The sequence below is a fragment of the Electrona antarctica genome (assembly GCF_951216825.1).
Source record: "Electrona antarctica genome assembly, chromosome: 3".
Classification (NCBI taxonomy): Eukaryota; Metazoa; Chordata; class Actinopteri; order Myctophiformes; family Myctophidae; genus Electrona; species Electrona antarctica.
In genome coordinates this window covers 61,338,764-61,352,603 of record NC_136808.1, presented here as the reverse complement: position 1 = coordinate 61,352,603, position 13,840 = coordinate 61,338,764, and the positions used below count along the sequence as shown (strand labels likewise).

At 43.3% G+C, this 13,840-nt stretch overlaps 1 protein-coding gene across 1 annotated transcript in view; it reads left to right on the top strand.

Annotated features, from left to right (window-relative positions):
- The window catches only part of LOC306919903 (leucine zipper protein 2-like), a 168,440-nt gene that overhangs the window by 147,248 nt on the left and 7,352 nt on the right, over window positions 1-13,840 (top strand). The window contains exons 8-11 of the mRNA XM_079496457.1: window positions 4,035-4,109; window positions 4,851-5,024; window positions 9,644-9,748; window positions 12,588-12,707. Of these exons, the coding sequence (XP_079352583.1) occupies window positions 4,035-4,109; window positions 4,851-5,024; window positions 9,644-9,748; window positions 12,588-12,707 (474 nt within the window). The remainder of the gene's footprint in view (window positions 1-4,034; window positions 4,110-4,850; window positions 5,025-9,643; window positions 9,749-12,587; window positions 12,708-13,840) is intronic.

Genomic DNA, 13,840 nt, shown 5'->3' with positions numbered 1-13,840 from the left:
ATAGGAGAGAACATTTGGGTGGGCGTGTATAGGAGAGAACATTTGTAACGGACCAAGCCCCGCTTGTCAGGTTGACCGCGCCTCCCTGCCTAGTCCGCTCGCCTCTCATTGAAAATGAATTACCGGCACGTCAATCAGTCCTCTTCGGAAAAGACATTTAGAAGTGATTCAGTTCCGAGAAGATTTGACTTTGACACGCTGGTCATGGAAGACACGGTGTGAGGGTCAGTACTCAGTACCTATCCACGCTGTGAGGGTCAGTACTCAGTACCTCTCCACGCTGTGAGGGTCAGTACTCAGTACCTCCAAATGGCTGGACTTTTAACACACTGACCTTGTGATGATGCTGCTGGAGGTAATGGGACTGTACTACGAAAATTGTAATACTGAATCGTCCCTTACTGAACTCATAAGGGACACATGTGGGACAAATGTGGGACCTACCCATGGCTGAAATATTTCATCATCTATTCTCTCAGCCAATTGTAAGATCATGGCAGAGGGAAAGTGCCGGTTCCTGATGATATAGCAGCCATGTCTTTGAAATATGTAAATTAAACATGAATTATTATATGAACATTTCACATTTCACAGCCATATGCAGAGCCTTGTGTTGACCTGACTGTATCCTTATAGTCCTTTATCTCCCCCAAAGTAATTCAGGTCAGAAGGCAATGAATACTTACTGCCTCTCAGTTGCCATTTGCTACAGAGACACAATGTACAAGCCTTTGTGCTCCTGATTAAAGAACTCCTCAAATGTAATTCCTCTGGATTCCCTCCTGAGCTCCAGTCTGACAGCTACGAATGGCTTTCTGAGATACGGCTCAAATTCCCTGTAATGGGAAAAAAGATCTGATGCTTCTCTTTCCTGGAAAACCACTGCCCTGTCCGTCCTTGACTGTTATACCACAGACTGAAAACTTCAATAAATCAAATGAATAATACAGTAGCATAGCAATGCAGTGCACCCCCGAGGTGTATTCACCACTGAAATTAACCCATTTAGGCCCGACGTCGAATTTAAAAAAATTCTTCACAATCCTGACAGTTTTCTGAAAAACCTTATGTTTCTGCATCGGTGGTGCTCAATATTTCATGTCAAGAACCCCAAAAATGATATGTAATATGCCTCCGCCCCCCCCATCTGAAAATATGTTGTTCCAGGGACCCCCCCCCCCCCCAGAAGCAAAGATTTGAGTTAAAATGTTCACTCTGTAAGACTGTAATAATATATATTCAAAGATTTGAGGCACATTTTCACGGTTTTTCAAAAATAGCAGACCTACAAGTTCATGAGCTTGTAGATCTGCTATTTTTCAATAGTTAAAACACCAAAAGGGGTTCCCGCCCAAAATGGGTTAACACTTGACTGCGATGAATTAATCCCAGTAGGAGTCAAGGTCAGATACTGTAACCGTGAAGACAGACCCTGCAATAAGAACGAGACATTGGATGCAACATTATCACATTCTCAGCATTGTTTGGTCCAGGATGTTTGACCTTGGCTGTTTATGGAGGGAGGCCAGTATCGTGTAGCACTTCAATAGGCCAATAAAACATGCTCTATATAAACAGTCACATCAGGAAGGCCAATGTTGTATAGATTGTGTATAAAAGTCAGTTATAAGTGCAACTATCACTCTAGTAGAGCTTCAATATTCAATAATTTATTGCCAAAACCAACATTTTAACTTGTGTGCTCAGAGAAAGAGCAAGAAGAATGCTGAAATAACCCTTTGCCATCAGGCGTCCACTAGCCTACTATTACTGTAGGCTATTTCTAAACATTGAGAAAAGCAGATTTTTGCTTTGGCTTTTCCAAAATAGCAGATATACAAGCTTTAGTTTCTACTTTGTGCCACCGTGCTGCGAGATACTACTTTTGAACATTTTAGTGTGAGAACTACTGAAGGAATGTGTATAATCGGCCTCGGGTCTTAATGGGTTAATGGGTGTTGATGAAGCACAAACAAAACGATTTGTGACCGGGTCTGGCAAATAGGGCCTCATCTCGACCAGAGTAATGTGACCGGGTCTGGCAAATAGGGCCTCATCTCGACCAGAGTAATGTGACCGGGTCTGGCAAATAGGGCCTCATCTCGACCAGAGTAATGTGACCGGGTCTGGCAAAAAGGGCCTCATCTCGACCAGAGTAATGTGACCGGGTCTGGCAAATAGGGCCTCATCTCGACCAGAGTAATGTGACCGGGTCTGGCAAATAGGGCCTCATCTCGACCAGAGTAATGTGACCGGGTCTGGCAAATAGGGCCTCATCTCGACCAGAGTAATGTGACCGGGTCTGGCAAATAGGGCCTCATCTCGACCAGAGTAATGTGACCGGGTCTGGCAAATAGGGCCTCATCTCGACCAGAGTAATGTGACCGGGTCTGGCAAATAGGGCCTCATCTCGACCAGAGTAATGTGACCGGGTCTGGCAAATAGGGCCTCATCTCGACCAGAGTAATGTGACCGGGTCTGGCAAATAGGGCCTCATCTCGACCAGAGTAATGTGACCGGGTCTGGCAAATAGGGCCTCATCTCGACCAGAGTAATGTGACCGGGTCTGGCAAATAGGGCCTCATCTCGACCAGAGTAATGTGACCGGGTCTGGCAAATAGGGCCTCATCTCGACCATAGTATTTTTTCAGTTTTTTACAGATTATTAAAGTACAGAATGTAAGCTTTCATATGATTTATCATTCAATGAAATTGGAAAATATTTGAAGGAGATATGACCATTTTAAAATGATTGTGCCGTTTTACCCAAAGCTGAGAAAATCTCCTTTGAATGTTCACAACATTTCAACACCTAGAGCTGGCTAGCCTTATAAATGTATTTTAATTTGCCCAAATCAATAATCTGTTGGAATGAAAACTTTCTTCAACATTCAAACTGTGTTAATATGAAAAAAAATGAAAATCACAAAAAAAAAAAATCAAGTTTATTTTAGATTTTCTGCCTTTTCATTATAGGCAAGATGAGGACCATTTTGCTAGACCTGGTCACATTTGTGATCAACCTGTGATCGCGGTGTAAGAGAGCGTTGTTACTATCTCTTTCTGTATGACAGTGTCTCAATACACAGTCAAATCCTCATTGCTAATTTAACTCAGTGTACAAAGGTAACAAAATGCACCCATAAGGCTCCATTGTGTTACATTTGTACACTAAAAGAGTTACAATTGCATCAATTATCACTGAGACTTTCACTTTCGACATCGTAATAATCAGATCACTGAACGACTTTCCCTTTTCAGCACAATGTGTTCAGTTCATTGTTGAATTTTAATCAGAATTCCACTTTGTTTTAGTACATTTTAATATGTTAGGGGAGTTCAACTAATTATCAAATTAATTAATGTAAAAATGGGTCCCTGTTACTGAGCATGTTTTCTCTTTCCTTTCCTTTCTTGTCTTCTTATTTTGAAGGTCTCTGAATTGTATAAGATCAAATCATACAAAAATTGTCCTTTGGCTACGATTTCACCTGTATCTCAATGACATATTAAGTAGTCTAGCCAATTTCACTAAATCATTTTTAATCCTAAAATTATATTATACCGTACCGTGCCCTGGAGATAGATTTTCTCTACAGTGGAACTGTAATGATAATAGCGTGTGCACTGACTGTATTGTCAGTGACTGGAGTCCCACCTTGGGTCTGTACTAGCTACTAGTACCCCCCCTTTTTTACAGTTCACAACACTTTGTGTTGTCTCGTCTCTATCACAGCACCGATAGATTCCCAGCCCATACACATGTTGGTGTATCATGTGTACGCAAGTTAGTCCAACTGAGGTTTCTGTGCTGAAGAAGTGTGCACTGCTCTCACAGAGACTTAGAAACGTCAGGCCAAAAGTGATGAGCAGCAGTATAAGATAAGGGTGAATGTCAATCCTTTGTGCTTCAGAGATATTTCATTATTCATAACTGTGGTGAGAGGAGAGCAGGGATGCAGGAACGCTGTGTTTGCAGACGTTGCACAGTGCAAGAGGACTCAATTGTTTCTAACGTGCATGTCTTACTTCAGGGCCAGCAGCTAATGGACCTGGAGCACAAGCTAACCATCGCAAAGGAGGAGCTGGAGAAGACAGCGCTCGACAAGGTGGATATAATTCATATAACAACATGCTTTTTTAGGTTCATTGTTTGACATTCTCTCCTGTACTATCAGTTAGTTTTGTTTTGCAGCTCTTCTCGGTAGATAAAGTGTCTGGCTGATATCTGATCTGTTTGAATAAAATATTAATACTGGATGTCATCTGATCCATTTTCATGATGGATATGTAGGAACAGTCCGGGAAAAAACGGAGAAATATTTTTCTAGCTTACCTTGCTCTCGTTTCCATTTATACGCTAAATAGTCCAAAGCGTTTTGAACGAGAGGCGGATGAGAAGTGAGAAATGAATCGCTTAGTATATCCATCAGATCAAAACCACGGAGAGCGCCCTAGATTAGCAGAGACGAGGCATTCTTTCTGCCGCGCTAACAGGGAAGTGAACGGGACGCTAATATGAACGAAGAGCGGTGGCCTTAGAGTCCCACACAAAAAAGAAAAAAGGAAACAAAATCAGAATATTATTCTCTCGCCTGATATCATTGAAGATGCGCTAGGACGTGTACACACGTCATTGCAACCCTGGATTCCCTAGGACGTGTGGACACGTCGGATGGACGGAAACTGTTAAAAAGAAATCTGACATTTTCTAGATTTCTATGTATTCCCTTTTAGACAGCCTACTGTATGTACTATGGAGAACAAATTACGGATGGACAGATGAGAAGGGCACATCATTATAAAAAGCAGAATAATCCTCTTGTCTATAATTTTGTTTCATGCCACAGGAGTCTCAGCTGAAAGCTTTGAAGGACACGGTTCATATCTGCTTCTCAGCCGTGCTACACAACCAGCCCAGCGGTGCCCACAGACTCCCCTTCATGTCCACCTCATCTCACCTGCTGAGATACCCATCTCTACTCAACAGCTCCGGAGTCACCTTTCAACAACCTCACGCCAAGGTACACTCGTTCCACTTAAGCCCACTAAAGTCAAGGTACACTCATTCAACATTAAACACTGTAAAGGTTAGTGTCCAATTCTGGGCATATCATAACACAATTATGAGCTCCCATTAAATACACCGTTTGTCACTGTGATGCGCCTAGCATCGTTCTGCACACAGGTCAAAATCGGGGCGGCGGTGGCACAGGGTTAGAGAGTGGCTGGATGGTAACCGCAAGGTCGCCAGTTCGAACCCGGGCTCCCCCAGAGTTAGTGTCGAAGTGTCCTTGAGCAAGACACTGAACACCTAATTGCTCCTGATGTGCTGGTGGTGTCATTCAAGACGTGTGACCATAGGGTAGTTCGTTCAATGCTTTTTACATCTGGTGATTGCATTTTAGATTGAAGAGATCATAAAACAGGTGTTCATGTGTGAAGATCATCTTTGGACACTTTGTACACTTTACATCCAGAGAGTTCAAGTCCTGTGAAGTGTTCACAGTGGAGCACCATCTAATTCACATCGGAATCCCTAGCTTACTCCTCTTTTCATTACTGCAAAGCCCAGTAAAACAGCAACAAGCACAAAACCAAATATAAGAAAGGTAACGAGGAGACACGAGACATTTTTAGGCCAATTACGTTTTTACTTCACAGTTCATATAAGCATACAAATAGCACCAGTCCATTTCTGAGCAGTTGGTAGCTGTGCTATGCTTCCCATAGCCCCAGAACTGATGAATCCAAGAGGACCTCTCATTGTAAAGATGACTGTGGAGCTCCATCTGTCCACACCGATGGTGTGAGTTGGCACATTGTGGCGTTTATATTGCTGCCAAAGATCATCCAATTTAAAGACAGAAAAGCCTAGCCCTCAATAGTACAGTACTGTGCATAAAAGTAACAAGACGTTGGGTCCCAAACCGCTCACATGGACTGAGACAGAGACGCCACAGTAAGCACAGCTGTACCTCGTTATGTTCATGAACAGCAGCGCTGACCCTGCTTATTATGTACTGCACAGGCAGAACAGAATGAAACTGTGTGGGACTGTGTGGGTTATCATGAGGTCATTATTATAACATAATGGCATCTGTTTTCTCTGGATATCTCCCAAAACATCGGATACAATGTATTGTTATAAGACCTGTTAAGTGTCCACTTCATGCCTTGTGGCACACAAGGCCTTCCACAGAGCGCGCCACGTCCACTGTACATGGTCAGATGATGCAATCCTCACGTCAGACTATGATTTCAATCCCACTTCTATAATATTTTCTGCTTACTAAAGAGCTGGAAAGACAGGGAGACCCCTGTTACTGAACAGACACCATACGACAGGGAGACCCCTGTTACTGAACAGACACCATACGACAGGGAGACCCCTGTTACTGAACAGACACCATACGACAGGGAGACCCCTGTTACTGAACAGACACCATACGACAGGGAGACCCCTGTTACTGAACAGACACCATACTGCAATGTTTTCATCAGAATGTACAGCTATTTCACAAAATAAACTTACTAGCACACCTATTCTTTTTAAAATTCATAGTCGATACACGGCACGAAACGAGCGCTTGTACAGTATATATTGGCTATTCTAGCTTTTCTTTCTCTCTTTCTCTCTTAATAGGGGCACATTGATTGATTGATTGATTGATTGATTGAACAGTTTGCAAAAGGTATACTGTACAGTTCTACAACACAAAAAGCCCTGAGGGCTTGTTTCTCTTGTGGTCCTGGCACAGCCTGAGGCTCTGGATATCTGTGAGGTCCTTGGCATGGAAACGTTTGGGTGGCCATGACTTATAGTGCTGCAGTATATCTGGAAGTTTGAGGAGGTCGTTATCACCCATTGATTTAAATGAAGACAAGGATAGCAGAGCCCAGTCAGCTCATTACTAAAGAACATGCACAGTCAAGCCCTGTGGTATACACTACTGTATATGTAATCGCAATGCAATGAAGTAACAATGAAGTTATCACAATACTATAGGTAATTACAATACTACTATATGCAGCAATCACAATACTATGAAGAACACAAGCCCTGGGCTCTGATAGCATCCAGTTCTCATCAGATGGTGTTTCAGATTCTCAGGGCTGAGCAGAAATCAGGCATTTCATTGCCCCGCTCTCAGGATTTACTATATTACTTTTCCGGGTTTAAACCGTGTATATTCTGCTTTGCAATGGAGGGTTTGAGAGGGAGCTGACGGTGCAAAAAACGAGTTGCCTGAGGTGTTGTTGTGTCATTGAAGTTGCCATGCAAGTCGGGAATACAAGCCCCACCCAGTAATACTCCTGTTATCTGATGTACTTATTGCACCCGTTATCAGCTCTACCTGCATTGCGTTTCGCTGCAGTTTCTCACACGGATCTCGTACTACTTGTTCAATTATTGTACACGATGCAACTGTTATGCCCAGAAGGGTTTCCTGTTAACACATTGTCTGCTGTTGACATATATTTTCATAGCCATCTTTTGTCTGCGATTGACGTATATATATACGTTTTATATCGCTTTATTGTCTCCACCAGGCCGAAGGCATGGGGAGATAGTATGTTTTGCACTCCGTCCGTGTGTGTGTCCGTCCGTGTGTGTGTCCTTCCGTCCGTCCGTTACCAGCTAATCTCCGGCACCGTTAACCCGGTCGATGCCAAACTTTGCACACACACTCCCTAGATGCCAACGATGAACCTCTGCCCCGCATTTTCCAGAACGGCCTGTTATAGCGCCACCATGAGGCAGCTTTTCACATGTGTTACCTAAAACTGCACCGATCTGCGTGAAACGTTGCATGCACACTCCCTAGAGGCCAAGGACAAACCTTTGACCTGCATTTTCCGCATCTGCCTTTTATAGCGCCACCAGGAGGTCGACTTTTGTAAAACACATTTTTGGATATTACTCCTCCATATTCTGTCCAAAAATCTCACAAATCGTTACATAGTATCTCTATGGTCATGTGCTCAAGTCGGATCTGTCCGATATTTCATATTCCACCCTAATTGGCTATAATTGGCTTTCACAGTTTGCAAGATTGCCCCGTTTTGAACAAAAGCCTCAAATCATGAACACAGCATGCAATTTACGTGAAATCTTTCACACATTTTCTTACTAGGCTGAGGAATATATCCCACCCTTTTCACATTGGCCTGTTATAGCGCCACCAACAGGTTGATTTTTGCAAAACACATTTTTGGAACAAAATGGCTCAAATCATCCAATTGCCATCAAAGGCAAACATGTTTATATTACTCCTAAACATTTTGCCAAACATCTCACACAGTCCTATCCTCCTGGTGGAGACCTGTGCCCAGAAGGGCACTTTTTCTAGTTTGGATCTGAAACGGCACCGCTAAAAAGACAACTTTTTCTCCATGAGTAACAACAAGTTGTGACTAAATAGCAGTTGTTACTGGTCTAAAGTAAGCAGCAATGCAGATAAGCTATGCTAAACAATACATTATTCACATTTCACTTCAAAGTAAATTAACTAATATACTATACAACCTAACAATACGATGCATTGTTAGCTTGTGGATTTGATCTTATTGCCAAGCAACAGCATACAGAGTATGAACTCTGGTTTGCAGTTCCTGACCTAGTCAATCAGTACACTGCAAATAACTATTGTGATCTTACAACATTCAGTTAATCACTACAAATGTGTGAGCTAAATAAAAATTAAACACTTCATCTCTCTATACTCAGTCAACTAATTAGTCAACTAATTCATAGCCAAACTGCAAGCTTGGCTATGGTGGGCCTCATCTCCAAAGGGGATGAGGCCCACAGGAGGGAGTCCGAGAGGCTGCGGAGGTGCAGTAACAACAACTTAGAGATAAATGCTCTAAAGACAGTGGAGATGGTGATGGTTACACAGCCAGCATTGAGTCCAGGCATCCTCACACACTCCATGATCACCTGGTTCCTCATCCTCACACACTCCATGATCACCTGGTTCCTCCACCTGGTTCCTCCACTCCATGATCACCTGGTTCCCCGCTGCAGCTGCAAGAGATCTCGCCAAGCTGCAGCGGGTGATACAATCTGCGGAGAGGGTGATCTGCCGTTCACTGCCCTCCCTCAAGTCCCTGCATGACTCCAGGACACTGAGGAGAGCGAGAAAGATCATGGCCGCGACCATAGGCGGATCTAGAAATGATGGGCCCCTGGGCCACCAACATGCAAAGCCCGCCACAGTCTGAGCTTTTTCCCCTCAGTCCCCAGGCTTCTAAATGACTCTGGTTGCTATCTCCCCCGCCCCCTAGGGAGTGTCACCGGCACTATGCCACCGGACATGTTATGTTCCATAACTCTGCACTTTATATTTATACTTCTTGCACAGTGTTGTATTTGTGTGGTTCGTTTTATTTGTTATTCGTGAAAAAAGGAATAAGGAATGCACACACGCAAATAAAGGATTCTGAATCTGATCTGAATCTGAAGCTCATAACGTGTCACATTATTATAAAACTTGCAGATCAACTACCTGCATTTTGGGCAATCCCAGAACAGGGATGTAGGGTCCAAGTGGATAACTATTTGTGAACCTGTGAGTGACAGCTGTCTCTGCTGTTATACTAATCGTCAACACAATTTGTTTCCCCTTTTCTTCCACAGGATATCTCTAAAGTTCAGCGACTTGTCACATCCAGTAAATTGCCCGTGAACCCGGGGGTAATGACGAGAGAGAGCGAAGGAACCCAGAAGTGCCAGATGGATTCAGTAAGTAATTAAACTGTACTAGTCTCTCTGTGACCCTGGGATTTCCCCTTTAAAGCTTTCATCAGCAATCACTGTTGGTTTGATGACGGAAGACATGTTTTAACACGTTGTGAGTTCTCTGCTCGTGACGCCGAGACGCGTCATCATTATTATTTCTCTTTTCACATTCTTTGGCTGATAGCAACAGTGGATCTGATTATGTTACACAGGAGGAAAAGCGACAGCCACCCTCTGGCAGATTCAGTGAGGATTATAAATCTGTTCATTCAAAGCTTCATTTGGATAATTTATCAGTCGAGTTCCTTGCTCAGGGGCACATTGAAGGAACACTTCACCTCTCCCAATGCGTTCTGTCTCCCTGTAGTCCCAAATATCTCTCTGTAGCTGTCTGGCAACCACTGGGCCCCACACTTAAAGTGGCGATTAGATGTTGTGGTTTTCAAACTTCAAGGTTCTAATACTTTAATTATTAATAGCTTTAATTATTAATTAATAATAATTAATAATTAATTAATAACTTTAATTATTAATAACGCTACATTTAGCATCAACTACGGATTAACCACATGAATCATAGCGTCTCTTATTTAATAAAGTTGACTACACAGTGTGCGGACAACCGTCCTCTCATTGGTTGACTACACAGTGTGCGGACAACATAAAGTTGACTACACAGTGTGCGGACAACCGTCCTCTCATTGGTTGACTACACAGTGTGCGGACAACATAAAGTTGACTACACAGTGTGCGGACAACATAAAGTTGACTACACAGTGTGCCGACAACCGTCCTCTCATTGGTTGACTACACAGTGTGCGGACAACAGAAAGTTGACTACACAGTGTGCGGACAACATAAAGTTGACTACACAGTGTGCGGACAACATAAAGTTGACTACACAGTGTGCCGACAACCGTCCTCTCATTGGTTGACTACACAGTGTGCGGACAACATAAAGTTGACTACACAGTGTGCGGACAACATAAAGTTGACTACACAGTGTGCCGACAACCGTCCTCTCATTGGTTGACTACACAGTGTGCGGACAACATAAAGTTGACTACACAGTGTGCGGACAACATAAAGTTGACTACACAGTGTGCGGACAACATAAAGTTGACTACACAGTGTGCCGACAACCGTCCTCTCATTGGTTGACTACACAGTGTGCGGACAACATAAAGTTGACTACACAGTGTGCGGACAACATAAAGTTGACTACACAGTGTGCGGACAACATAAAGTTGACTACACAGTGTGCCGACAACCGTCCTCTCATTGGTTGACTACACAGTGTGCGGACAACATAAAGTTGACTACACAGTGTGCGGACAACATAAAGTTGACTACACAGTGTGCGGACAACATAAAGTTGACTACACAGTGTGCGGACAACATAAAGTTGACTACACAGTGTGCCGACAACCGTCCTCTCATTGGTTGACTACACAGTGTGCGGACAACATAAAGTTGACTACACAGTGTGCGGACAACATAAAGTTGACTACACAGTGTGCGGACAACATAAAGTTGACTACACAGTGTGCGGACAACATAAAGTTGACTACACAGTGTGCCGACAACCGTCCTCTCATTGGTTGACTACACAGTGTGCGGACAACATAAAGTTGACTACACAGTGTGCGGACAACATAAAGTTGACTACACAGTGTGCGGACAACATAAAGTTGACTACACAGTGTGCCGACAACCGTCCTCTCATTGGTTGACTACACAGTGTGCGGACAACATAAAGTTGACTACACAGTGTGCGGACAACATAAAGTTGACTACACAGTGTGCCGACAACCGTCCTCTCATTGGTTGACTACACAGTGTGCGGACAACATAAAGTTGACTACACAGTGTGCGGACAACATAAAGTTGACTACACAGTGTGCGGACAACATAAAGTTGACTACACAGTGTGCGGACAACATAAAGTTGACTACACAGTGTGCGGACAACATAAAGTTGACTACACAGTGTGCCGACAACCGTCCTCTCATTGGTTGACTACACAGTGTGCGGACAACATAAAGTTGACTACACAGTGTGCGGACAACATAAAGTTGACTACACAGTGTGCGGACAACATAAAGTTGACTACACAGTGTGCGGACAACCGTCCTCTCATTGGACGCACTTTTTTGTTCAGCACATCTCTGTAAGTTTTTGAGATGTGCGTGCTTCCCTTTGGACCCTATCACTTCTTAAAGGACCACTTCACCACTTTTCAACCTAGCTTCATATAATAGGTCCTCACTAATAATCATGAAAAAATGGCGCAATTTCTTTCTACTCGGTCTGTGTCTCATAGGAGGGCTGTGGGCAGTTCAGAAACCGTCTTCCAGTGACATCATCGATGGGGAATACAAGCTAATAGAAACTGCAGTCTTTCTAGTCCTGAAAAATTGCAATGCGAAAATGGAAGCCATCGTTCTCACAATAATGAAAATCTAAACAATTTTGTAAAAAAATCTTGTTTAAAAAAAAATCTGCCTAATGATGATGTCACTGGAAGACGGTTTATAAACTGCCCACAGCCCTCCTATGAGACACAGACGGTATCATGATTATTAGTGAGGACCTATTATATGAAGATAGGTTGAAAAGTGGTGAAGTGGTCCTTTAATCTGTACTCTTTAACTTGTATCTCTACTTAAGTGCTGTCACAGAGCTGACTGCATTTAACGTCGGTCTGTAAGTGCTGTCACAGAGCTGACTGCATTTAACGTCGGTCTGTAAGTGCTGTCACAGAGCTGACTGCATTTAACGTCGGTCTGTAAGTGCTGTCACAGAGCTGACTGCATTTAACGTCGGTCTGTTCTTTCTTTAGAATGGAGGTCACTGCATTCACAATCAGACACAGGACTCATCTGCAGGAAGTAAAAAGCTACTACAACAACAACAACAACAACAAGACAACAAGCAGGAACAACAGCAACATCATCATCAGGTGAGGTTTCACTTGTAATGTTGTAACTGTAGCCAAATGCAAAATAACATGAAGAAATTCTATACACACACACAACTCTTTTTGTATCACGTAAACCCTATATGCATTGACCAGGGACGGACAGACAGACAGACAGACAGACAGACAGACAGACAGACAGACAGACAGACAGACAGACAGACAGACAGACTTACTATAATCTAAATATCTAAAAACTACAGTACACCTAGTTAAAACAATACTGAAATACAACAAGTTACAATACTCAAATCACCACTAATAAGATTACAGTCAGTTCATACAGAAATATTGCACAGCAAGGAGTCCTTTCAGCAGCATATAGGAGAAAGGATAGAGGATATTTCACTTATTTAGACCAAAATCTGGCTGTTCTGCACTGGATGCTGCGGAACCTTTTTCCAGAGGGCAGCAGAGAGAACAGTCCTTGATGTTACTGGGTGGTTAGTCATTGGCCTTATAGTCAGACAACGGAACGTGTCCTTGATGAAAGTCCCAATAACCTTCTCTGCTGTCCTCACCACTCTCTGAACAGACTTCCAGTCTGCTGTCCTCACCACTCTCTGAACAGACTTCCAGTCTGCTGTCCTCACCACTCTCTGAACAGACTTCCAGTCTGCTGTCCTCACCACTCTCTGAACAGACTTCCAGTCTGATGCATTGCAACTCCCCCCCCCCCCTGTCTTTAGTGAAAATGGACAAATCTACAAAATGTTCACCCCCAGAACTTGAAATATCCAAACATAGTTACAGTACATGCAGCACATAACTATGTTTCACTATATTACAACTTCTACTATTACCATTGCAATTTCACTGAATAATTGTAGTCCCATATGGGAGTGCATACGTTGGTCCGACATGCATCAGTCTGACATATTGGCTGGTTAAGACACATGTGTGGCCGGTTAAGACTCACCCGTGGCTTCGACATGTGTGGCCGGTTAAGACACATGTGTGGCTGGTTAAGACTCACCCGTGGCTTCGACATGTGTGGCCGGTTAAGACACATGTGTGGCTGGTTAAGACACATGTGTGGCCGGTTAAGACTCACCCGTGGCTTCGACATGTGTGGCCGGTTAAGACACATGTGTGGCTGGTTAAGACACATGTGT